This window comes from Dendropsophus ebraccatus, chromosome 8, assembly GCF_027789765.1.
Source record: "Dendropsophus ebraccatus isolate aDenEbr1 chromosome 8, aDenEbr1.pat, whole genome shotgun sequence".
In the NCBI taxonomy this organism is placed as follows: Eukaryota; Metazoa; Chordata; class Amphibia; order Anura; family Hylidae; genus Dendropsophus; species Dendropsophus ebraccatus.
In genome coordinates, this window is record NC_091461.1 from 5847302 (window position 1) to 5874965 (window position 27664).

Consider the following 27664-nt stretch of genomic DNA (forward strand, 5'->3'; position numbering starts at 1 on the left):
TTCAATTTATTTTCACTAGAGACTCACCTTTTATTTTCTGTAGATACAAATGCCCTGAAGCTTTTCCTCTTATAACCCATCCATGCTAAAGAGTGGCACATTTTGCTTTGGAAATATAGCTGGATTCCATTATTTTATAGGGCAGCAGTTTTTCTTGACTGGGCTCTGCCTGTTCATCGGAATGATTTTTCACATCCTTTCCCGTCTCCTTTTGTTGATGCGTTTACATCTTTAGGATTGCCTTTTGCTTGGATGTTTTTCTTAATCTCACCATTATTCATGTACTCTTCACTCCATTGCAAGAAAATGTGTAATGGGGCGGCAGTTCAACTTGCCACAGCTAAGTAAGCATCTAAGACGAGGCCTCAATCCAAGTCGAGGGTTTTTCCATCTAATGTGGATTTACAGTGAAAAATCCACAACAGAAATTTCATCCTTGGACTTTATGCTTGATTCATGGGTCTAACTTTCATACCGAAGAGTTACCATTGTGAAAGGGCAGCAGGCTCTAATAAAGTGGCCATTGAGCATATGTAAATAGTTGTCTGCTGTAGACTACGGTCAGTGGCCCTTTAAATCACCTCCTCCAAAACTGTCCTAGAAAGTCGTAGATTATAGTTCATCTTGAGGCTGACACAGCTCCTGTTCATCAGTTACATCCAATGATCCTGAATCAATAGAAGGCTGCTTCTTACAGAAACAGCTGTCATGACGCTGTATGTCAGGGCTGGAAAAGATAAAGCTCCTTAAGCAACTGAAGACCATCCAACCGGGGTGAATATGAAGGCCTATAAAAAAAAATTCCTTAGAGCAGAAAAAAAAAAAAAAATGCAATAGCTATGGAACTGTCTGCTGTAGAGGTTTCATATCCACACTTGAGGTTACGGATGAAAAGCTCAAGATTCACATGAACATCAACATATCCGAGTCTTCTTCGATCAGATGTTCAGTGGTTTGGAAGCTGAAAAGAAGTAATGGTGCGGTTGGGGAGAGTGGAGAAACGGAAGGCTTCTGGACCAAGTTGTGTGGGAAGGTGTTCATTATTAAAATAAAAACATCAGTGGAATAAAAGGGACCCATCTACACCATGGAGGAAAAGGTGATATGGAGAGAAGTTCTTCGTATGAGCGATTATATTGTACCATGGTCTATGCTAAGTGGTAATCCTAGCAGAGTTATAAAGTTTCATAATTTGTGGACAGGACATTATTATTATTTTACCCTGTTGGACAAGTTGCCCTGGTCCAAAGGACTATGCAGCAGTGCCTAGGGGAGCAACCTACACTGATATACTTAACTGTTTCACCACAAATCAGAAGACTACTTCTCTTCTATTTTACCATTTACAGGTTTAACCCTTAGACGACTCAGGGCGTATAGTTACGCCATGGAAGTCTGTCCCCAGACGACCTAGAGCGTAACTATACGTCCTGGGTGTTTCTCCGGCTTCATAGCAGGTGGGGGCTGGCTGCAATAAGCAGCCGACACCTCACCGGTAATGACACGCGACTGCGGCGTTTAAGAGTAAGTGACTGGGGGAGTCCCGATCGTTAAAACGGACCGCCGGAGGTCTCTCACCTTCCTCCGTGTGGTCTGATCAGCAATCTGCTGCACTGAGCCTGCACAGGCATGCTCAATGAGCAGATCGCCGATAACACTGATCAATGCTATTCATATGGCATAGCAATGATCAGTGTAAAAATCAAAGTACTGTATGTAAAAGTCCCCCAAAGGGACTTCAAATGTGTAAAAAAAAAAATGTTAAAAACACTAACACACTACCCCAAAACCCCTCCCCCAATAAAAGTTGAAATCACCCCTATTTCCCATTGTATTAATAAAACATATAAAAATAAATAAACAAACATATTATATACCGTAGCATGCGTAATTGTCCAATCTATTAAAATATAATAAGCGTCTTTGCGAATGGTAAACGGCGTACACCATATATATTCAAAAATATGGTATTAGTAAAAACTAGAGATCATGGCGGAAAAAATGACACCCCATACAGCCTTGTAGGTGAAAAACTAAAACCGTTATAGGCGTCACAATAGGGCTATTTTATTAATAATTTATTGCCAAAAAAAGGATTTCATTTAAAAAAAATAACAGAATCTGCGTAAACCTGCATATGGTTGTGATCGGAATGACCTATAGAATAATAGTATCATGTCGCTGTTACCATATAGTGCATTACGTAGACACAGGAACCCCCCAAATGTTACCATATTGCATTCTTTTTTACGATTTCACCAATTTATATCTTCATAAATAATATATTTGGAATTCCATCATACATGTTATAGTAAAATGAATGACGCCATTACACGGTACAACTATTCCTGTAAAAAACATCCCCTTACATGGTCCTGTAGATAGAAAACTGAAAGTGCTAGAGCTCTTACAAGGGGAGGAGGTAAAAACGAAAACACTAAGATCAAAATTTGCGCGGTCCACTGGGTCATTTTGGGCCTGGTCCTCAAAGGGTTAAAGGTTTTGCAACTCTTGCGGTTATAAACAATAATAATTCAAAGGCTAATGGAAAGAGACAGCTCACATGTAAACACAGTTAAAAGTACTAATGTCTATATGACACTATCATGCAGAGAGGTCAGAACCCTCTCCTTGCTACCATGGCTCCTGGCTACTAAACTTTTAATTTACATAAATGTGATAACAAAATCAAGCTTCTACGTGCTTTTAGTACCAGAATCAAGTTTAAAAAAAAAAAATATATATATATATATATATATTTTTCCAGAACTTGGCTTACTCCATCCATATGGTACTAGTACCAGGTTCAACAAATAGATACATAATTGAGCTTACAGTATAGATATAGTGCCAAAAACCAAGCTCATGGTATTATAATGCCAGAAGATTTTATATAGATATGGTACCAGAATCAAGCTTACCATATCTACTGCACATTTATGATGCTAAATAAGACAAATTGGACCACTTAACATTTTGTCAGTTACATCTCTGCTTCATTAGTATCTACACCAGGGACTGATGACCTTAAGGCCCTATAACACCAAAAGATGTCCGACAGATTATCTTATCGATAGATTTTTTCAGCCAAAGCCAGGAATTGAGTTGGATTGGAAATTTATCTTTACGACCTGTTTTCTGTTTATAGTTCATTCCAGACTTTGGCTGAAAAAAATTTGTCAGACATCTTTTGGTGTAATAGGGCCCTTACGGTCCTGCAGATCAGTAACTCTAAATAGGAGCTTGCAACTATACGTATTGTGCACTTAAGATCCGACAACTGGTCATAATGAGCCTCCGTCTGAACAGGCCCCGCTCTGTGATTTGCATACAATTAGGGCTAAACTGAGTTAATGGGCCATGATAATTGCAGCATGTATGAAGAGCAGGCTCATTATCCCACGATAGTTTTAGCCTTCTATAAAAAGTGGAGTAGAGTTGTGTATTCAGATGTGTGGCCCATTTACAAAACACGACATTGACCCAGATGGGTACACAGCTTGTATCTGCATTCAGATGTGAAAAACAAGTTTTTCTTTTAATATACTTAGTTTTTCAACATCTAATGTGTCTTAGTCATAACTGGGACAAAGTCGTCACAAACATCTATGCAATCCGTTTTTTCTATAAACAAACTGAGAAGACTTACACATCATATACCAAGTCCGCTGAACCTGATGAGATCAACCAACCATCCAATGTGTATGGGGCCTCCCAACAGACACTGTTCTTCCCAGTCAGATTACATACTGAACCAAGCATGCATGTATGTGTTTGGATCGGGAGAAACTGTTCTTGGCTGCCAGCTGTCTGAAATGTATGGCCAGCCTTAGGCACTTGATGATTTTCCAGAAGCATCCCTAAAATTGTCCACCCTAGTCAACACTATTACAAACAGCTTCCAGCTATTCCAATGAGACGCGGCTCAGTCTTGGGTTTTATGCCTTTTATACACATTTACATTACAGTTACAGTAGTTAAAAATATATTGCATAATATGTAATAAAATGAAATACATAAAATAAAGTTTCTCAACAATATATTTATAGAAACGGGTCTATAAAAGCTTGCGTGTTTGTTACCCGTTAAGGCGGTTGGTAATATGTGTAGATTTAATACGTCATATCCTGGGGCAGTAATAAGCGAGTGATTGATATTCAGATGTGAGCGGAATCGGCACGGAGAGAGAGCTGTAGAGAGGAGCGTACGGATCTCTGAACCTCACTGATCATTATCTTGACTTTTCTGCCCCAAACTGGATAAATAGGACAACAGGGCAGAAACAGCCAGGCCACTCACATGTACACGATGGCGGAAATTGGGATGCTTGTGCAATTCTCAGAATGTAGTAGTAAGACTTTTACATGCACCTGCAGGGTGACGCATACATGCTTATAACATGGTTGGCTTACCCCAGTTGAGGAGGTGAAACGCTCCGTGACACGAACCACCACTCCCCTCGGACAGAATAAGAGACCTTTGGCTTGTTACTATGTCACTGTTAGACCAATGATACAACAATGAAATGTAAGAACAACTAGCTGTGTGAAGCAGAGTCCCGGCTCATTCATCGCTCTCTGACTCCTCATCTGCGGCGTAATACGGCTGTGCGCTGTTTTGCGTGTACATACGCTTCTTCACTGGGCAGTTGTGCTCCATAAGGATGGCCTGTGGGATATGAGCAGAATATATTAGAGAACTAGTGGGGTCTGTACTCAGGTCATGCAAAGATTTTGGTGAATACACTGAGAAAAGTGAACATGAGAAGTTCTGGTCTCAGCCTGGTACTGTGACAGGTCATTGCCTCCTATATAGTCTTACAACATCCCAATGTGTGGATAGTGCTATATTTAAAGACAACAAAATGTAAGTATGTTCTAAGGGTCTACATCTGACTCTTCATCTGGTGAATCTAATGGACACATGGGCTCATTTCTATCAGTTTAAATTTTAACTGTTTTATAGAGAATTCTTTAAGGCATTTTACACTTAAAAGTGTTCAAGAACTTAAGAGATATTTTTAGTTATTTCTCCCAAAAGATCACCTGATTTCTCCCCGCTTCTTATCTGCTTTGTCTAAAGAAACTGGTGAAACGCATATAGCCCCTGACAAATCAAACCAGTCTCCAGCTCTGCACTCATGAGGTCTAACAGAACGAAACAGACCTGCCAACAGATGGGTACCTTGAATGGCAAATACCTGTCCCAAGACCACCTTCTGGAGCTGAGCGAAGACAATCATTAATGATTATCAGGTGGAGGAGTGCAAAGTCATTTTCCATTATTACTTATTAAACCCAAAAATATAATCGCTCATTGGCAAAAATGCATGAGCAGCAATGGACAAAAGCAAAAGATACAACCGGTAAAAAGTTCTCGTGAAGCCATTCCTGTCATTCTCAATATCTTACTGCCCTGTGAGCAACTAAAGCTGGTTATATTAATGAAAGTTGATAAAATCTTGCCAAACCTGATTTTAGCGCGATCAAGATTGACCAACTCTCTGATGGCAAATGTTCAGGGAGAGAACGGTAGGGTCCTTGTACACAGGCCCATTATCAGCGAGTAGGAACGCTCATTACTAAAGTTGAGCGAGCATGCTCATTCGAGTGCTCAATCAAACACTTAGGGGGGCATTTATTAAGTCCGGCGTTTTTTACGCCGGACTTATAAATGCCCCCGCAGCTCCGGCGCTAGGGTATGTGCACACTGAGCAATTCTAGCGGAATTTTGCCCAAATTCCGCCATAAAAAGCGGGCGGAATCCGCGTGGAATTCCCCGTGTAAATGCAACATTGCTCTTTCCATAGAGAACAATGGGATTTCCGACGGCCCGTGCACACAGAGTAAATTTCCGCCTGGAATTCCGCGCAGAATCCGCATTCCGCCCAAAGAATGTACATGTCAATTCTTTGGGCGGATTCCGCTAGAGGAATCCTATAGAAGTCAATGGGGTTTGAATTCTGCTGGTAATTCCGCTTGATTTCCGCGCGGATTCCGCTCAAATTCCGCCCGAATTCCGCTCAAATTCTGCCAGAGCAGAATAGGCGAGGAATTTCAAGCAGAAGTCTTTCAGCTACAATTCCTCGAGAATTGCTCAGTGTGCATATACCCCTACGGGGATTTATGTAGAGGCGGACTGCCTCTACATAAATCCGGTGCGCACCGCCGAAAACCTACCCCAGCTGAGGACTGGAGTAGGTTTTCGGCGTACATTTGGGCGGAACGGATGGTAAATCGCGCGGACTCTGAGTCCGCACCCTCCGTTCCGCCCACTACACGCCCCCTTTCCGCCCTGCGTACTCGGCGGAAAGTGTCGATTTGCGAATATTTTATTCGCAGATCGGCCATTTGCGTATAAAAAAATACGCAAATCGTCACTTTCCGCCAAAAATCATCAGTTCGCCGGATGATACATGTGGCCCTTAGTGTTGTTTGGATTACTGCAAGACGTGTTGGCACTCTGGCAGTATGCCGTCTATTGACAAAATACTGACGGAGTTCTAATGTCTCTTGAAGTAACCTATTGCATTATTTCGTTTTAATTTTTGTATATTTAGTCCCTTGAAGGGGTGTGTAAATGAAATATACAAAAATTAGAAGGAAAAATGCAATTTGTTACGGCAAGACCCATCATAACTCCAGGGGCGTATCGTCAATTGGCAGTAACCTATTTAATTTTTTCCTTCTTATTTTTATACATTTAATTTACACATCCCTTGAAGGTGAACCAGGCACACTTCACTCTGCCAAGCAGGGGCCACCTGGTTAAATGTTCAAGCCAATCTCAATGGGGTTTGATACTCAAGTCAAGCACTCGAGCATTGAAAAACTCAAAAATTCTAGTGCTCGCTCAATACCGCTCATTACTGATAATGGGTCGGTATATCAGCTCAAAGTCTTTGGCTCATTGGTTGATCGCATCTTTTGCGCGGGCAGTTAAATCATGGTCAGTCACACAGGAATGTGCAGGCGACTGATGAAGTTAATAGGCAGCACAATTGATAGAGCCTTGTACAGACCTACTGATCTGCTCTCCCTTGTAGCACAGCATCGGCCCATGTAAAGAGGCCTTTAGCCAAAATTGAGGACGGGCCAACCATCTAATATGCTCTCTGACACCAGATAATGGGGGAATGAAGGGTTTAGCTAATTAAATTTCCATTTTTATAGAGATGCGCCATTGCCAAAGGAGTCCGGATGAGAACAAAGGTGTCCAGTAGTTGCTTATTACAGACAGGCATGCATTGGAGGGCTATTCATCTGGTAGCTAGCTAAGGTCCATGGCCACCTATATTAGGGTGTTTTTCCCCAGGGTCTTTGCCTCTACCGTCACCTTTGTTCTGGTTGTTCTCCACAGAAAGGCAATGATTGTTTTTTCTGTAGATCATTCAGGATGTTTTCTGCCGGATCAATTGACTAAGTGGCATTTAATGAAATTCTTGTTCTGCCGCTGGTTCACAGCTGAGTGATGATCGCTACGTAAACATTAGATACTCGTGCTCCTTTCTTACCATCTTCTCTTCTTTGGCTGGAGGACTTCTGAGGAATAAGCAAAGTGGAGCGAAGACAATGTCGACTATTCCGATAATCGTCATCAACCAGGGAAACCCAATAGATTTAGCGATAGCACCTCCGGCTGACGGCCCTGGAAAATATGAGGGTGATGATGGTATAGCTGACAGCTTCTACTGTGGGAATACTTAGCTGTTGCAGGTGAAGACAGAGGCTCGGGCTGTGTATTCTGTATTAGATCAGTGAGTAAACAGGCCGCTTCATAAGAAACAATGAGGAGATGACATCACTGGCTCTGCGGCAACAATGAAACTCACCTAATGCAAACCCCATACAGAAGGCCACATCTGCAATGGCGTAAACGCTGCCGTAGACCGAGACGTGACGCAGATCTACCAAGTAACCCATAATGGGCATCATCGATGAATCCACCATCCCTGCCGGAAACATGACATGTATTATTCAACTGTTTCCTCTTTGCTAAGTGCAAACATATGGAAAACCGTAACATACAACATATATATTTCGCTATGCTATATAGGGTTACAGTCCACCTTGTTCCTAATCATCTACTCCACTGTCTGTCAGTCCTCACTGCAGTGCTGGATTCTGTTCTAAGATGAAGCTGTGACATAAAATACGCACTGACATAGGTGTAATGGGTGAGTGTGCTGAGAGCAGAGCTGACAGTGATGAGAGATACCTTCTCAGGACAACTTAACATTACATATAATAAATCATTTACGCTTCCACAGAACTTACCGATAGCAAATCCAACGCCAAAATTTGGTGCTATTAACCCATAGATATCCTTAGCAAACGGCACCTTAGAATAAAACATAGTGAGAGATAAATATAAGTGTCATAGGTGTCCCAGTACCCTCCTTATCCCTGTAGTGATTTACTCACACATATGACGCTTAACCCAACCAGCATCATCCCGATAAACGCACACAGCCACCTGCAGCAAGAGTGGAGATTGAAAAGTATGCCCCCAGCAACATAAGGGGCAGTACTATAGTAGTTATATTCCTGTATGTAGGAGCAGTATTATAGTAGTTATATTCCTGTCTATAGGAGCAGTATTATAGTAGTTATATTCCTGTATATAGGAGCACTATTATAGTAGTTATATCCTTGTATATAGGCGCAGTATTATAGTACTTATATTCTTGTATATAGGGGGCAGTATTATAGTAGTATATTCCTGTATATAGGAGCAGTATTATAGTAGTTATATTCCTGTATATAGGAGCAGTATTATAGTACTTATATTCTTGTATATAGGGGGCAGTATTATAGTAGTATATTCCTGTATATAGGAGCAGTATTATAGTAGTTATATTCCTGTATATAGGAGCAGTATTATAGTACTTATATTCTTGTATATAGGGGGCAGTATTATAGTAGTTATATTCCTGTATATAGGAGCAGTATTATAGTAGTTATATTCCTGTATATAGGAGCAGTATTATAGTAGTTATATTCCTGTATATAGGGGGCAGTATTATAGTAGTTATAATCCTGTATATAGGAGCAGTATTATAGTAGTTATATTCTTGTATATAGGAGCAGTATTATAATTATTATATTCCTGTATATAGAAGCAGTATTATAGTAGTTATATTCTTGTATATAGAAGCAGTACTATAGTAGTTAAATAACAATTGTAAAACCATGGCCTTGGCCAGAAGAAGTACCTATCGGTATGAAACAGGCTGTTATCAGGATGCACCTGTGATCACTTCCCCTCCCCATGGGAGTTCAAGGAATAACCGAGCTACTTTAAGCAGCAAGTGTGGTGAGTTCTGGCTTTCTTTTTCTCTTTGTTGAGATTATAGTAGTTATACTCTTGTATACAGGGGGCAGTATTATAGTAGTTATATTCCTGTATATAGAAGCAGTATCATAGTAGTTACATTCTTGTATATAGGAGCAGTATTATAGTAGTTATATTCCTGTAAATAGGAGCAGTATTATAGTAGTTATATCCTTGTACATAGGAGCAGTATTATAGTAGTTATATCCTTGTACATAGGAGCAGTATTATAGTAGTTATATCCTTGTACATAGGAGCAGTATTATAGTATATTATGCTGTAGGAGTTTAGTTTTCTACTGATGTTCATCTTTATGGCGATTGATTCACGACACCTCACGTATGTAGACACTTTATCTGTCCAATGTCTGATTGTTTATTTTGTGAGTTAGATCAATATGACGGTGATTACACGACATGAGGTGGACACTGTTATTCCTTACACTGCATTAACCATTTGAGGCCCTGCAGTTATTATGTTGCATGTAATAGATTCAGAAATGGGGTGTTACATAAAAGGCCATAAGGATGTTATACAGAACTCTGTGACCTCACAATTTGCCGCTCTCAGCCCACAACTGATTAGATCTGGAGCAGAAAGCAATAAGTGACAGATCAGACGTACCTCCCCATCCTGTGAGCCAGGGGCCCGAAGATATTGGTTCCTATGAGATAAGAGATGCTGGCGGGGAGGAAGGCCACACCTGCGAAGACACAATGCCGCTTATCAGCCGGGATGAAACATTCATGAGAAGGTTTAATATCCGGAGGACGTTATCATGGGGCGATCATTAGTGCCGTATTTCAGGACTAAGCCCATCCATCTTGCCTGCCTCACAGCTCAGCTTTATCTAGTCACCGACGAGTCAATCACTTTCAGCTTCGGGTGCGAATCTCTGCAGTAATTATTATTTACAGAGGTTTATTGGTGTCTGCAGAGTCCCAGATGACTCGCGGGAACCATGGAGGTCCCAGGACAAGGAAAGCGCAGGAACCACAGGGACACAAATCTGAATGTTTTATACGTCTTGTATTATCATTCATGAAACTCATTATATTATTATCAACTATGGAGTGTATGGGCCATAGAGGCAGCGGTAACTGGGCCCATCCCAAATGAGACCCCTCCCCTTGCAGTAAGGACATGAGGCATATTGACAGAGTTCCCTCATTGACTATCATGGGTAAGGATACAGAACAAGTGCAGTCCTATGCCAGGAAGATGGGGTTGATGGCAAAAGGGGCCATACTAATTGTTTTTTTTGCTTCGGGGGTCTCCCTTATTCTATGAAACCGAACACTATGAGACATATTTATCACCCTCTCATAGGTTCCTCAGCTTTGCCCAACAGAGATCCTGATAGCCGGCTTATCACACACTTATTGTTTAAGAGTTAAAGGCGTCTTACCGAGCTGCCATTTTCTAGAGCACATGGTTTCCATCATCCAGATTGGCAGAGCTGGTTCCATCATGGCGATTGCCATATTGGCAAAACAAATGGATCCTACAACAGAAAGAAAGCCTAATGTCTGATGTTACAAGAGCCAAGAAGTTCCATGAAAAAATCACAACATGTACAATGTACAGTTGTTGTGTGGATTTCTTGTCTATACAGTTGTGCTCAAAAGTTTACATACCCCGCAGAATTTTTGCTTTCTTTTTTTCAGAGAATATGAATGATACCCCAAAAACTTTTCCCCACTCTTGGTTAGTGGCCGGGTGAAGCAATTTGTTTTTAAACTACTGTGTTTTCTCTTTTTAATTCATAATGACCCTAATGAAAAGTTTACACACCCCAGTTCTTAATGGCGTTTATCGCCCCCTCTAACATTAATGATAGCTCTTTTGTGGCAGCTGTGGATGAAAGTCTTTATTTTCCTTCTTGGCAAGAAGCCTCCAGTTCCTGTAACTGTAACTACTTATTGTGCATCTTGATACAGCCACACCGCTAGTTTTCAGAGTAATTTTAAAAAAAATTTCAGCTAATGTTATTTTCAGGGGTTTTTTTGCAGCCCGAATGATTTTCCTGGCAGTTGTGGCTGAAATTTTTGTTGGTCTACCTGTGGTTTGGTTTGTACTGAGTCCCTGATTTTCCATTTGTTGATCACAATTCGAACACTGGCTGGCATTATCAATTCCTTGGATATCAGAACAAAGTGAAGGTTCTGGAGCGGCCATCTCAGTCTCCTGACCTCAGTATCATTGAGCCACTATGGGGAGATCTCCAGCACACAGTTCATGCCGGAAAGACCAGGAATTTACAGGAACTGGAGGCTTTTTGCCAAGAAGAATGGGCGGCTTTACCATCTGAGAACATAAAGAGCCTCAGCCACAACTACCACAAAAGACTTCAAGCTGCCATTGATGTTAGAGGGGGCAATACATGGGATTAAGAACTGGGGGATGTGAACTTTTGATCAGAGTTATTTGGATGTTTTTAGTTGTCATCATGATTTAAAAGTAGAAAATAATAAGTGGCTTCACCCGACCACTAACCCTGAGTGGGAAATGTTTTTGTGTTATCATTCATATTCTGTGAAAAAAGGACAAGAAAGCAAAATTTCAGCTGGGGTAAGTAAACTTTTGAGCACAACTGTACATTAAAAGCATATGACCCTGCTCAATATATGCAGAACATATGACCTCCTGCACTACATGCTGAGCATATACAGATCACATGACCCCCTCCTCAGTATATACAGATCACATGACCCCCTCCTCAGTTTATACAGATCACATGACCCCCTCCTCAGTATATACAGATCACATGACCCCCTCCTCAGTATATACAGATCACATGATCCCCTGCTCAGTATATACAGATCATATGACCCCCTCCTCAGTATATACAGATCACATGACCCCGTCCTCAGTATATACAGATCACATGACCCCCTCCTCAGTATATACAGAGCACATGACCTCCTCCTCAGTATATACAGAGCACATGACCCCCTCCTCAGTATATACAGAGCACATGACCCCCTCCTCAGTATATACAGAGCACATGTCCCCCTCCTCAGTATATACAGATCACATGACCCCCTCCTCAGTATTTACAGAGCACATGACCCCCTCCTCAGTATATACAGATCACATGACCCCCTCCTTAGTATATACAGATCACATGACCACCTCCTCAGTATATACAGAGCACATGACCCCCTCCTCAGTATATACAGAGCACATGACCCCCTCCTCAGTATATACAGATCACATGACCTCCTCCTCAGTATATAAAGAGCCCATACATTGTGTCACCTCACACCATAATCCTGGAGGTGAGATCACTGTTATGTTCTGTTGTGAAAACCTTAAAAGAAACCAAACCCCTCAAAATGCCACTCTCTTCTTTGCCATGACCCGTTGTGACGCCCCCTCCATCTGATTTCTATGTATATGGACAGCCAGTATAGCCGTATAGAGACCCCAGTATAGCCGTATAGAGACACCGATATAGTTGTATTGGGACCCCGGTAGTAAAGACCCCAGCACAGCCATATACAAACCCCCATAATAGCCATTTCCTAAACAAAGGAGGAAACTACTGTACTTAAACAATAATAATTGATAACAATTACAAATAAAATGACACAAAGTGGAATAGAATAATGCACACAAGAGGTACTGCCGTAATAGAAAATCACCAATATGTAAAACAATGTAACTATGTATTAATGCAATACCCAGCCTGCCTCCATAGGAATACCAAACTAGATGCAAAACTCCATTGGCTCCAGTGCTCTATCACTATTATCAGCCATATGTGTGTATAAATGCTAGTGCACAAATCCCGGACTAGACGGCCAACAAAGTGCTATAATCAATGTAAAGAACTTGTCAAAGCTTGTCATTGTTTTACATATTGGTGATTTTCTATTACGGCAGTACCTCCTGTCTGCATAATTGTACTCCACTTTGTGTGATTTTATTTGGAATTGTTATCAATAAAGAGACTTGCTTTGTTTTAGTACAGTAGTTTCCTCCTTTGTTCAGGAAGTTGTTGTTGGTGACCTGGGGCGGGTCAGGTGGTCGTTATAGGAATATACCCCTACTAGTCATGTAGAGACCCCGGTATAGTGACCTCGGCGCACCTTGCAGAACATACAGGAGGAGGATACAGAGGAAACAAATCTAAGAGATAAGACGGAGCCAGGGATATAAGAATTGTTTCATCTATTGATCCTGAGCTTTTCATTAGACTCATTGTGTTAGTAGGAGGATTGGACGGACTTCAGGTTGGGAAAGTGACAACAGGAAATTAAATCCTGGGTCTTCTGCTTTCTACCCTGGTCAACATTAAATGAATTTTCTATGTAGTAAAAATCAATGAGAAATCAGCAGGTGAGACAGTTGTCACCACTAACACCACACACGGTGTGACATAACTGTATCCATGCTTTCCTGGTAGCCCCAGGGCAGCATCCAACTTCTCCAGATGACGGGAGTCAAATACCGGACGACATTCAGGTTCAGAAAACATTGCCGACAAGTCCGCTCAACACTATACACAGACCCCACTGTCCATTGCTATATATACTATACACAGACCCGCTGTCCAGTGGTATATATACTATACACAGACCCGCTGTCCAGTGGTATATATACTATACACAGACCCGCTGTCCATTGGTATATATACTATACACAGACCCCGTTGTCAGGTGGTGTATATATACTATACACAGACCTTGCTGCTGTCCAGTTGTGTATATACTATACACAGATCTCGCTGTCCAGTGGTATATATACTGTACACAGACCCTGCTGTCTGGTGGTATATACACTATACACAGACCCCACTGTCCGGTGGTATATATACTATACACAGACCTTGCTGTCCAGTGGTATATATATACTATACACAAACCCCGTTGTCAGGTGGTATATATACTATACACAGACCTTGCTGCTGTCCAGTGGTATATATTCTATACACAGACCTCACTGTCCAGTGGTATATATACTATACACAGACCTCACTGTCCAGTGGTATATACCTTATACACAGACTCTGATGTCTGGTGGAATATACACTATACACAGACCACACTGTTAATGACGCCAGTGGTATATATACAGTGAATATAGATGACGTACCTGCAGCAATGATGATATACGGGTCTCTTAGAAGAGTAAATAGCGATGTCCCCGTCTGACTCTAGAACAAGAGGAAAGAATTGTGGCTTTAGTTGAGAGCGTGGCTCCTGTATCTCCAGGCGTCCGGCCCTGGGACTCACCTCTGGTTGAACTCTAGAAGGCTGAAGGATGAAGAGCTGGAGAGCTGAAGACAGAAAGGAGACTTTAAAATACACAGGGGACATTATACACCATGTTTTATATTACACAATATTGTTTGCCTGATAAGAAGACATGGTAATCTAATAGAATATAATGTAATAGTAAACCAACCTCCGTCAAAGAGAACCAGAACTGCAAGGACGAGAAATGGCGCTGTCTTCCCTACAAACTCGTACAAGATGCTACCAAATGGAGGGCCCACTATGGGGTGAGAAGAGTAGATAATTAACCAGAGAATAACAAGAGCATAACATATCTCTAGTGTGTGACGCTGTACAGTGACTACACCAACATAGAAAGGAACCTAGAACTGTACCATGATGTACACCCCCCCCCCAGCAATGAGGAACCTAGAACTGCCTTATTATAAAACTGCCCAGCAATGAGGAACCTAGAACTGTAACATGATGTGCCCCCCAGCAATGAGGAACCTAGAACTGTAACATGATGTGCCCCCCCCAGCAATGAGGAACCTAGAACTGCCTTATTATAAAACTGCCCAGCAATGAGGAACCTAGAACTGTAACATGATGTGCCCCCCCCCAGCAATGAGGAACCTAGAACTGCCTTATAAAACCACCCAGCAATGAGGAACCTAGAACTCTTAGTATAAAACTGCCCAGCAATGAGGAACCTAGAACTGTAACATGATGTGCCCCTCCCCCAGCAAGAGGAACCTAGAACTGTAACATGATGTCCCCCCCAGCAATGAGGAACCTAGAACTGCCTTATTATAAAACCGCCCAGCAATGAGGAACCTAGAACCGTCTTATTATAAAACTGCCCAGCGATGAGGAACCTAGAACTGTAACATGATGTGCCCCCCCAGCAATGAGGAACCTAGAACTGCCTTATTATAAAACCGCCCAGCAATGAGGAACCTAGAACTGTCTTATTATAAAACTGCCCAGCAATGAGGAACCTAGAAATGTCCTCTTATAAAACCACCCAGCAATGAGTAACATAGAACTGCCTTATTATAAAGCCGCAGTTCTAGAGCTGTCTCATGATGTCCACCCCCTCAATGAGGAACCTAGAACTGTCTCATGATAAACCCTCCCAGCAATAAGGAACCTAGAACTAACTAATGATTCCCCCCCCCTCACCCCCCCCCCCCAGCATTGAGCAACCTAGAAGTGCCTCATGATTGAAATAGAGAGGAAAACATGGTAAAATCTTCCATATTCTCTCAGGGGAGTCTATTACCAACAAGTATCAGGATGACATTCTGAATATTCCCAATAAAGGAACCTGTTACCAACATATGAAGGAGCATAGAACTTTCCCACAACAAGCTTTCCATATTGTAATGGAAACTGACGCCAAAATATGGTGGAACGCAGCATTGTGCCATTCTGAAATCCTTTTCAATTACAATAAAATGTTACACATTATATCTTCGCTAATCTTATGATGGAACTTATCACCAACACATGGAGGAACCTAGAACTGTGTCATAATGAAATGCCTCCATAGTCTTATGAGAAAACCTCTTAATAGCATAAGGAGGAACCTAGAACTTTCTCATGACGAAATCCTCCATGCTCTCATGGGGAAACCTACAGCCAACACATTGAGGAATCTGGAACTGTCTAATGGATGAAATCCTCAGATCGTCAAACCTTCCTCTCTCTAATGAAATAACCAATCAATGATGGAATCTTTCATGCTGTCTTGGTAGCACCTACCAACACTTTATGAAGGACCCTAGCACACTCTTATGATAGAATTTTCTATAACTCCACCATCCTACCGCCAAGCCATACAGATGCTTTTCATGTTCAGGGAACCAACCGCATGCTCAAGGTGACCTTACTCTTCTCCATGTGTGTATGGGAACCAATAGGCAATTATTATATGGGAACTAGATTAACTAGACTCATTCTGCCTCAAAGCTTCTGCTCAATAACAATAAAATGTTTTTTTGTAGGAAAATGTTAAGTATTTTAGTAGATGTAGTAAGGACGTCATATGTCTAGTATGAGGGAATGGAGACCTTCTTGGAGATCCCTCTGGCTATGGTGTGACCTGCTGCTCCCTGCATCTGAGACTCTCTGACAACCGCTCCTGGTTCCTTCACCTTTTCCTCCTCCTCTTTATAGAGCAAATTAAAGTCTGTCTAATAACCCGGGTCATGGCAGAGAAATGAGTCACGAAACAGGAGGAAAAAAAGAAGAAAATGTATCGACAAAGTCAATAATACATGTAATAAAATACATTTCTAGAATTTCTAGTTTTAGGAAAAGTTAGATAGTTTTGTTTTAATAATATTTGAAACTGTAACAGGGTTATAGGACTGACCCAGTACTCCCATAGCGAGTCCTCCCAGCGCAATCCCCATGGCGTTGCCGCGCTCCTCGTCATCTGTGTACACACTGGCGAGCATCCCCATACCTGCAGAGTAAACATAGGGATTATCGGCCTCGCTCTCTCCGTCCGGCCGTCTCACAAAGCCCTAATCCCCTTCCCCGAGGCTGGAGATACTCTGTGACCTTTATGAGGAAAGTAAGGAAATTAAAATTCCAGAAGAAACGAAGAGGTTATCATCAAGGAAGATGCAGAAAGGAGAAACAGATTTCACTGAACTTAAAGGGGTACTCCAGTGAACTCCCCCTTCCCCATCTGGTGCCAGAAAGTTTTTGTAATTTACTTCTGTTTAAAAATCTCAAGCCCCATACTTATCAGCTGCTGTATGTCCTGCAGGAAGTGGTGTATTCTCTACAGTCTGACACAGTGCTCTTTGCTGCCACCTCTGTCCATGTCAGGAACTGTCCAGAGCAGGAGAGGTTTTCTATGGGGATTTGCTGCTGCTCTGGACAGTTCCTGACACGGACAGAGGGGACAAGAGGTGGGGGATATTTATTGTTTACCGCAATAAGATGCACATTGGCGTCAGAGTTCACCAACATTGCCGTTGGTGAATCCTCACTGGGCTGAGCTGTTTGAGAACAGATGTTTAGCCGCTTTTTGTATTAGAGCAGAGACGCTTGTCCCTGCTCCTCTTGCTGGACCGTACTCACTGCTCCCCTTTCTGTGGCCAAGCCCACATGGGAGTTTTCCTCTGCTGCACCCTAGTGGCCACAGACAGGAGCAGGGAGTGGGTGAATATTTTTACAACACATGCCTGGCCACTCTGCAACTGGATTTGCCTGAAAAAAAAACAAATCCTATTTTTTGTGAAATTTGTAATTGATCCAATTAGCTCTGGATTTTAGATTCACAAGTCAGGAACCAGGAAGATCACCTACCTGCCACAGAGGAGCAGGATGATCCGATCCCCTGCAGTGATCTAGCAATGAACAGCAAACTGTAAGTCCCAGAGAAGGCGAACACTGCGGAGAAAGGACAAGAACTATAATACAAATACAACTATAATAGTAAAGCAGAATCCACCCAGCACCTACTTACTGACTGTGGAGAGAAACATGATGCAGAATCCAGCGAACATTGGGATCTGGTAACCAATCCTATAGAGAATAAAGATAGTGTTAACACTCTGAGGCCTGAGGGATATGATGTGTATCAGGCGACAGAGCTGGGGGATATGATATGTATCAGGCGACAGAGCTGGGAAAATATGTATTAAGTGATAGAGCTGGGAGATATGATATGTATCTGGCGACAGAGCTGGGAGATACATATATCTCCCAGCTCTATCATCTAATACATATATCTCCCAGCTCTATTACCTGATACATATATCTCCCAGCTCTATCATCTAATACATATATCTCCCAGCTCTATTACCTGATACATATATCTCCCAGCTCTATCACCTGATACATATATCTCCCAGCTCTGTCACCTGATACATATATCTCCCAGCTCTATCACCTGATACATATATCTCCCAGCTCTGTCGCCTGATACATATATCTCCCAGCTCTGTCACCTGATACATATATCTCCCAGCTCTGTCACCTGATACATATATCTCCCAGCTCTATTACCTGATACATATATCTCCCAGCTCTATCACCTGATACATATATCTCCCAGCTCTGTCACCTGATACATATATCTCCCAGCTCTGTCGCCTAATACATATATCTCCCAGCTCTGTCACCTGATACAATATGTATCAGGTGTTAGAGCTGGGAGATATATGTATCAGGTGACAGAGCTGGGAGATATATGTATTAGGCGACAGAGCTGGGAGATATATATCAGGTGTTAGAGCTGGAAGATATGATAAGTATCAGGCGACAGAGCTAGGAGATATAATATGTATCAGGTGACAGAACTGGGAGATATATGTATCAGGTGACAGAGCTGGGAGATATATGTATCAGGTAATAGAGCTGGGGGATATGATAATTATCAGGTGACAGAGCTGGGAGATATATGTAGCAGGTGACAGAGCTGGGAGATATATGTATCAGGTGATAAAGCTGGGAGATATGATAAGTATCAGATGGCAGAGCTAGGAGATATATGTATCAGGTAATAGAGCTGGGAGATATGATAAATATCAGGTGACAGAGCTGGGAGATATATGTATCAGGTAATAGAGCTGGGAGATATATGTATCAGGTAATAGAGCTTGGAGATATGATAAGTATCAGGTGGCAGAGCTGGGAGATATGATAAGTATCAGGTGGCAGAGCTGGGAGATGTGATCACATATCCATATGATACCTGCTTCGTACCTGTTAGTCAGGGGCCCTATGAATGGATTGGTCAGCAGCTGGACAGTTGCTTTTGATGCGAACAGTAATCCGACTTTGACGTTTTCATTCAGCAGGGTGGAGTCGGCCTTGGGGCAGTCAGGGGATGGAGATGTGCTTAGCGGGGCAGGTGTCTGGCTCTGTTCCATGACTGCCCCTTCTGGTCGCGGCCTCTCTGTGACATTTGCTGTGACCACGGTTGTGTTGTCGTAGTAGGAGAAGATTGTCTGGAAGCCGCCAGATGTTGGGGGCCCACTCGTACCCCCCGAAGAGTCACTGCTATTAGATTCATGGGTCATGGTGTAGAGGTAACTCGGGATGATGGGAACTAAGAGAGAAGGTAAAGGATTAGTGGATGCCTGTGATATAATACACCAGGTTACTATGCCTCAGCCAGTGTTATACTGAATAGTGCTGGGGCCACCACACGGTGATGCCAGGGCTGTGCCTCAATGCCCTCTACCTGCTGTACAGTATGGACATACAAGACCCCATATAAGATACGTGACGTCTATAGGAAGCTCTGTGATTGGCTCCGCTCTTATAGGGTCCCTATCTATTAGATGACTTATAATCTCCAGTGTATACATGTGGGGAAGGGGGAGGGGTGTCTGATATTTATATTACATGGTTCTCTGAGCGGACATTGTATGTGATAACGTGCCCGCAGCTGTGATAGCCTGAATGCCCTCTCTCTCTCTAAATATATATATATATATACTGTGTGCAGTTCATACAGATGGTCCCCCCCCCCCCCCCGATTAAGGTTTGTTATATCAGTTGCCTCTTTCCATCACAGAAACAGAGATTTCTGTATTTACTCAGGTTCTGTTCACAAGACGACACAATACGTTTCTGAGAATTCAGCAGCTGCCGCTCACAGCCGCCCGGCCGGTGTGTTCACTGGAAAATGCCGCCAGCTCCGTACTAAAGGAGAAAACAACCACCTACCTGGAAAACTATAGAGACTGTGCTCTAAAAGGACAACTATAGAGACTGTGCTCTACAAGGAAAACTACAGAGACTGTGCTCTACAAGGACCACTATAGAGACTGTGCTCTACAAGGACAACTATAGAGACTGTGCTCTACAAGGACAACTATAGAGACTGTGCTCTACAAGGACAACTATAGAGACTGGGCTCTACAAGGACAACTATAGAGACTGTGCTCTACAAGGACAACTATAGAGACTGTGCTCTACAAGGACAACTATAGAGACTGTGCTCTACAAGGACAACTATAGAGACTGTGCTCTACAAGGACAACTATAGAGACTGTGCTCTTCAAGGACAACTATAGAGACTGTGCTCTACAAGGACAACTATAGAGACTGGGCTCTACAAGGACAACTATAGAGACTGGGCTCTACAAGGAAAACTACAGAGACTGTGCTCTACAGGGACAACTATAGAGACTGTGCTCTACAAGGACAACTATAGAGACTGTGCTCTACAAGGAAAACTACAGAGACTGTGCTCTACAGGGACAACTATAGAGACTGTGCTCTACAAGGACAACTATAGAGACTGTGCTCTAAAAGGACAACTATAGAGACTGTGCTCTACAAGGAAAACTACAGAGACTGTGCTCTACAAGGACAACTATAGAGACTGTGCTCTACAAGGACAACTATAGAGACTGGGCTCTACAAGGACCACTATAGAGACTGTGCTCTACAAGGACAACTATAGAGACTGTGCTCTACAAGGACAACTATAGAGACTGGGCTCTACAAGGACAACTATAGAGACTGGGCTCTACAAGGAAAACTACAGAGACTGTGCTCTACAGGGACAACTATAGAGACTGTGCTCTACAAGGACAACTATAGAGACTGTGCTCTACAAGGAAAACTACAGAGACTGTGCTCTACAGGGACAACTATAGAGACTGTGCTCTACAAGGACCACTATAGAGACTGTGCTCTACAAGGACAACTATAGAGACTGTGCTCTACAAGGACAACTAGAGACTGGGCTCTACAAGGAAAACTACAGAGACTGTGCTCTACAGGGACAACTATAGAGACTGTGCTCTACAAGGACAACTATAGAGACTGTGCTCTACAAGGACAACTATAGAGACTGTGCTCTACAAGGACAACTATAGAGACTGGGCTCTACAAGGACAACTATAGAGACTGTGCTCTACAAGGACAACTATAGAGACTGGGCTCTACAAGGAAAACTACAGAGACTGTGCTCTACAGGGACAACTATAGAGACTGTGCTCTACAAGGACCACTATAGAGACTGTGCTCTACAAGGACAACTATAGAGACTGTGCTCTACAAGGACAACTATAGAGACTGTGCTCTTCAAGGACAACTATAGAGACTGTGCTCTACAAGGACAACTATAGAGACTGTGCTCTTCAAGGACAACTATAGAGACTGTGCTCTACAAGGACAACTATAGAGACTGTGCTCTACAAGGACAACTATAGAGACTGTGCTCTTCAAGGACAACTATAGAGACTGCTCTACAAGGACAACTATAGAGACTGTGCTCTACAAGGAAAACTACAGAGACTGTGCTCTACAAGGACAACTATAGAGACTTTGCTCTACAAGGACAACTATAGAGACTGTGCTCTACAAGGACAACTATAGAGACTGTGCTCTACAGGGAAAACAATAGAGACTGTGCACAAAAATGAAAACTATAGAGACTGGGCTATACAAGGACAACTATAGAGACTGTGCTCTACAAGGAAAACTACAGAGACTGTGCTCTACAAGGACAACTATAGAGACTGTGCTCCACAAGGACAACTATAGAGACTGTGCTCTACAAGGACAACTATAGAGACTGTGCTGTACAGGGAAAACTATAGAGACTGCCCTACAAGGACAGCTATAGAGACTGTGCTCTTCAAGGACAACTATAGAGACTGTGCTCTACAAGGACAACTATAGAGACTGTGCTCTTCAAGGACAACTATAGAGACTGTGCTCTACAAGGACAACTATAGAGACTGTGCTCTACAGGGAAAACTATAGAGACTGTGCTCTACAAGGACAACTATAGAGACTGTGCTCTACAGGGAAAACAATAGAGACTGTGCACAAAAAGGAAAACTATAGAGACTGTGCTCTACAAGGACAACTATAGAGACTGTGCTCTACAAGGAAAACTACAGAGACTGTGCTCTACAAGGACAACTATAGAGACTGTGCTGTACAGGGAAAAATATAGAGACTGAGCTCTACAAGGACAACTATAGAGACTGTGCTCCACAAGGACAACTAGAGACTGTGATCTACAGGGAAAACTATAGAGACTTTACAAGGAAAACTATAGAGACTGTGCTCTACAGGGAAAACTATAGAGACTGTGCTCTACAAGGAAAACTACAGAGACTGTGCTCTACAAGGACAACTATAGAGACTGTGCTCTACAAGGAAAACTACAGAGACTGTGCTCTACAGGGAAAACTATAGAGACTGTGCTCCACAAGGAAAACTATAGAGACTGTGCTCTACAGGGAAAACTATAGAGACTGTGCTCCACAAGGACAACTATAGAGACTGTGATCTACAGGGAAAAACTATAGAGACTGTGCTCTACAAGGACAACTATAGAAGGGTATGTATAGAGATTGTGCAAACAAGGGAAAATATAGAGACTTTGTTCCACAAATAAAAGTATATAGAGCCAGCCGTACCAGAAAAAGTATAGAGACCTTGGGGGAGATTTATCAAACTGGTGTAAAGTATAATTGTCTTAGTTGCCCCTAGCAACCAATCAGATTCCACCTTTCATTTGTCAAAGACTCTGTGAGGAATGAAAAGTGGAATCTGATTGGTTGCTAGGGGCAACTAAAACTATTCTACTTTACACCATTTTAATAAATCTCCCACCTTCTCCTAAAAGGAAACGTATAGAGACTGTGCCTCTCAACTGAAAATATACAGAGCGTGCCCTGAAAGGAAAGAATAAAGATGAAACCCTATAACCAAAATTATGGAGACTGTGCCCTGCTAGAAAAAGTATAAAGACTATGCCCTACTAGGGAACGTATAAAGACTATGCCCTACTAGGGAACGTATAAAGACTATGCCCTACTAGGGAAAGTATAAAGACTATGCCCTACTAGAGAAAGTATAAAGACTATGCCCTACTAGAAAAAGTATAAAGACTATGCCCTACTAGAGAAAGTATAAAGACTGTGCCCTACTAGAGAAAGTATAAAGACTATGCCCTACTAGGGAAAGTATAAAGACTGTGCCCTACTAGAGAAAGTATAAAGACTGTGCCCTACTAGAGAAAGTATAAAGACTGTGCCCTACTAGGGAACGTATAAAGACTATGCCCTACTAGAGAAAGTATAAAGACTGTGCCCTACTAGAGAAAGTATAAAGACTATGCCCTACTAGAGAAAGTATAAAGACTATGCCCTACTAGAGAAAGTATAAAGACTATGCCCTACTAGAGAAAGTATAAAGACTATGCCCTACTAGAGAAAGTATAAAGACTATGCCCTACTAGGGAAAGTATAAAGACTATGCCCTACTAGAGAAAGTATAAAGACTGTGCCCTACTAGGGAAAGTATAAAGACTATGCCCTACTAGGGAAAGTATAAAGACTGTGCCCTACTAGGGAAAGTATAAAGACTGTGCCCTACTAGGGAAAGTATAAAGACTGTGCCCTACTAGAGAAAGTATAAAGACTATGCCCTACTAGAGAAAGTATAAAGACTATGCCCTACTAGGGAACGTATAAAGACTATGCCTAACTAGGGAAAGTATAAAGACTATGCCCTACTAGGGAAAGTATAAAGACTATGCCCTACTAGAGAAAGTAAAAAGACTGTGCCCTACTAGGGAAAGTATAAAGACTATGCCCTACTAGACAAAGTATAAAGACTATGCCCTACTAGGGAAAGTATAAAGACTATGCCCTACTAGAGAAAGTATAAAGACTATGCCCTACTAGAGAAAGTATAAAGACTATGCCCTACTAGAGAAAGTATAAAGACTGTGCCCTACTAGGGTAAGTATAAAGACTATGCCCTACTAGAGAAAGTATAAAGACTGTGCCCTACTAGGGTAAGTATAAAGACTATGCCCTACTAGAGAAAGTATAAAGACTATGCCCTACTAGGGAAAGTATAAAGACTGTGCCCTACTAGAGAAAATATAAAGACTGTGCCCTACTAGGGAAAGTATAAAGACTGTGCCCTACTAGGGAAAGTATAAAGACTGTGCCCTACTAGGGAAAGTATAAAGACTATGCCTAACTAGAGAAAGTATAAAGACTATGCCCTACTAGAGAAAGTATAAAGACTATGCCCTACTAGAGAAAGTATAAAGACTATGCCCTACTAGAGAAAGTATAAAGACTATGCCCTACTAGACAAAGTATAAAGACTATGCCCTACTAGACAAAGTATAAAAACTATGCCCTACTAGGGAAAGCATAAAGGCTATGCCCTACTAGACAAAGTATAAAGACTATGCCCTACTAGGGAAAGTATAAAGACTATGCCCTACTAGAGAAAGTATAAAGACTATGCCCTACTAGGGAAAGTATAAAGACTGTGCCCTACTAGGGAACGTATAAAGACTATGCCCTACTAGGGAAAGTATAAAGACTATGCCCTACTAGAGAAAATATAAAGACTGTGCCCTACTAGAGAAAGTATAAAGACTATGCCCTACTAGGGAAAGTATAAAGACTATGCCCTACTAGGGAAAGTATAAAGACTATGCCCTACTAGGGAAAGTATAAAGACTATGCCCTACTAGAGAAAATATAAAGACTGTGCCCTACTAGGGAAAGTATAAAGACTGTGCCCTACTAGAGAAAGTATAAAGACTATGCCCTACTAGAGAAAGTATAAAGACTATGCCCTACTAGGGAAAGTATAAAGACTGTGCCCTACTAGAGAAAGTATAAAGACTATGCCCTACTAGAGAAAGTATAAAGACTATGCCCTACTAGGGAAAGTATAAAGACTGTGCCCTACTAGGGAAAGTATAAAGACTATGCCCTACTAGGGAAAGTGTAGAGACTGTTCCCTACGGTACATATAAAGTGACATATAGAGGACAGTATCTAGACTGTGACTGTGGAGGATAGTATATAGTCTGTGACATATAGAGGATAGTATATAGAAAATGACATATAGGGGATAATATATAGAGTGTGACATATAGGGGATAGTACATAGACTGTGACATATAGGGGATAGTATATAGACTGTGACATATAGGGGATAGTATATAGACTGTGACATATAGGGGATAGTATATAGACTGTGACATATAGGGGATAGTATATAGACTGTGACATATAGAGATAGTATATAGACTGTGACATATAGGGGATAGTATATAGACTGTGACATATAGAGGATAGTATATAGAAAATGACATATAGGGGATAATATATAGAGTGTGACATATAGGGGATAGTACATAGACTGTGACATATAGGGGATAGTATATAGACTGTGACATATAGGGGATAGTATATAGACTGTGACATATAGAGATAGTATATAGAAAATGACATATAGGGGATAATATATAGACTGTGACATATAGGGGATAGTATATAGAAAGTGACATATAGGGGATAGTATATAGAAAGTGACATATAGGGGATTATACATAGAATTGGACATATAGAGGATAGTATATAGACTACAACTATAGAGGACAGTATACAGACTGTGACTATGGGAAAGAGTATATAGACTGTGACATATAAATAATAGTATACACACTGTGACATATAGAGAATAGTATATAGAAAGTGACATATAGGGGATAGTATATAGAATGTGACATATAGGAGATAGTATATAGACTGTGACATATAGGGGATAGTATATAGACTGTGACATATAGGGGACAGTATTTAGATAGGTTGGATGGGTTACACATATATATGACTGTGGATTATATATATATATATATATATATATATATATATATATATATATATATATATATATATAACTGTGGATTATCATTACAATCCATACAAAGTCATCATGGTGCACGCTCTCCTCATGTAATTAATGTCTCGGGGTCTGTGACACAATCCCCACCTCTAGGACTATGGCTGTAAATAAGCGCAATGTGGCGGTGATGTATAACTGTCAGGGAGGAGGCATTCTCCACATCAGCTGTCACTCATACCATACAGTATAATAATCTACTATCAGTTACATATCCTGTTATTATGGTTATTGGACAGTTTATAAGCTTAGCAGCAAAACATATTTTTAAAGCTGTGATCTGTAGTGATCTGTAGTGATCTGTAGTGATCTGTAGGCTGCGTTCACACTACGTATATTTCAGTCAGTATATTTCAGTCAGTATTGCAACCAAAACCAGGAGTGGATTAAAAACACAGAAAGGATCTGTTCACACAATGTTGAAATTGAGTGGATGGCCGCCATATAACAGTAAATAACGGCCATTATTTCAATATAACAGCCGTTGTTCTAAAATAACAGCAAATATTTGCCATTAACCCTTTGAGGACCAGGCCCAAAATGACCCAGTGTACCGCGCAAATTTTGATCTTAGTGCTTTCGTTTTTCCCTCCTCCCCTTCTAAGAGCTCCAGCACTGTCAGTTTTCTATCTACAAGCCATGTAAGTGCTTGTTTGTTACAGGAATAGTTGTACTGTGTAATGGCGTCATTCATTTTACCATAACATGTATGATGGAATCCCAAATATATTATTTATGAAGATATAAATAGGTGAAATAGTAAGAAAGAATGCAATATGGTAACGTTTGGGGGGTTCCTGTGTCTACGTAATACACTATATGGTAACAGCGACATGATACAATTATTCTATAGGTCAGTCCGAACACAACCATATGCAGGTTACACAGATTCTCTAATGTTATATATGTATTTTTTTATGAAATCCTTTTTTTTGGCAATTAAATATTAATAAAATGGGCCTATTGTGACGCTTATAACGGTTTTATTTTTTCACCTACGGGGCTGTATGGGGTGTCATTTTTTCCGCCATGATCTCTAGTTTTTATTAATACCATATTTGTGAAGATCGGACGTTTTGATCACTTTTTATTGATTTTTTTTAATATATAATGTAACATAAAATCGGTAATCTGCGCATTTTTTCCCCTCTTTTCGTGTACGCCGTTTACCGGTCGCAATGACGCTTGTTATATTTTAATAGATCGGACAATTCCGCACGCTACGGTATATTATATGTTTATCTATTTATTCATTTTTATATGTTTTATTTATATAATGGGAAAGGGGGGTGATTTAGACTTTTATTGGGGGAGGGGCTTTGGGGTAGTGTAATAGTGTTTTGAACTTTTTTTTTTTTTTACACTTTTGAAGTCCCTTTGGGGGACTTGTA

At 41.3% G+C, this 27664-nt stretch overlaps 1 protein-coding gene across 3 annotated transcripts in view; it reads right to left on the reverse strand.

The window, feature by feature from the left end:
• Positions 1-3948: 3948 nt before the first annotated feature.
• Positions 3949-27664, reverse strand: part of SLC18A2 (solute carrier family 18 member A2) — a 51811-nt gene continuing 28095 nt past the window's right edge. For 2 of the 3 annotated variants that reach the window (XM_069978807.1, XM_069978806.1), the window contains exons 3-16: positions 19284-19629; positions 18043-18101; positions 17883-17966; positions 16936-17028; positions 14746-14835; positions 14574-14617; positions 14434-14494; positions 10742-10837; positions 9958-10036; positions 8424-8475; positions 8277-8340; positions 7832-7951; positions 7514-7647; positions 3949-4668 (exon numbers count right to left, since the gene is read on the reverse strand). In XM_069978807.1, the coding sequence (XP_069834908.1) occupies positions 4564-4668; positions 7514-7647; positions 7832-7951; positions 8277-8340; positions 8424-8475; positions 9958-10036; positions 10742-10837; positions 14434-14494; positions 14574-14617; positions 14746-14835; positions 16936-17028; positions 17883-17966; positions 18043-18101; positions 19284-19629 (1427 nt within the window). In that variant the 3' untranslated portion in view covers positions 3949-4563. The remainder of the gene's footprint in view (positions 4669-7513; positions 7648-7831; positions 7952-8276; positions 8341-8423; positions 8476-9957; positions 10037-10741; positions 10838-14433; positions 14495-14573; positions 14618-14745; positions 14836-16935; positions 17029-17882; positions 17967-18042; positions 18102-19283; positions 19630-27664) is intronic. The other variant, XM_069978808.1, reaches the window with a different exon arrangement.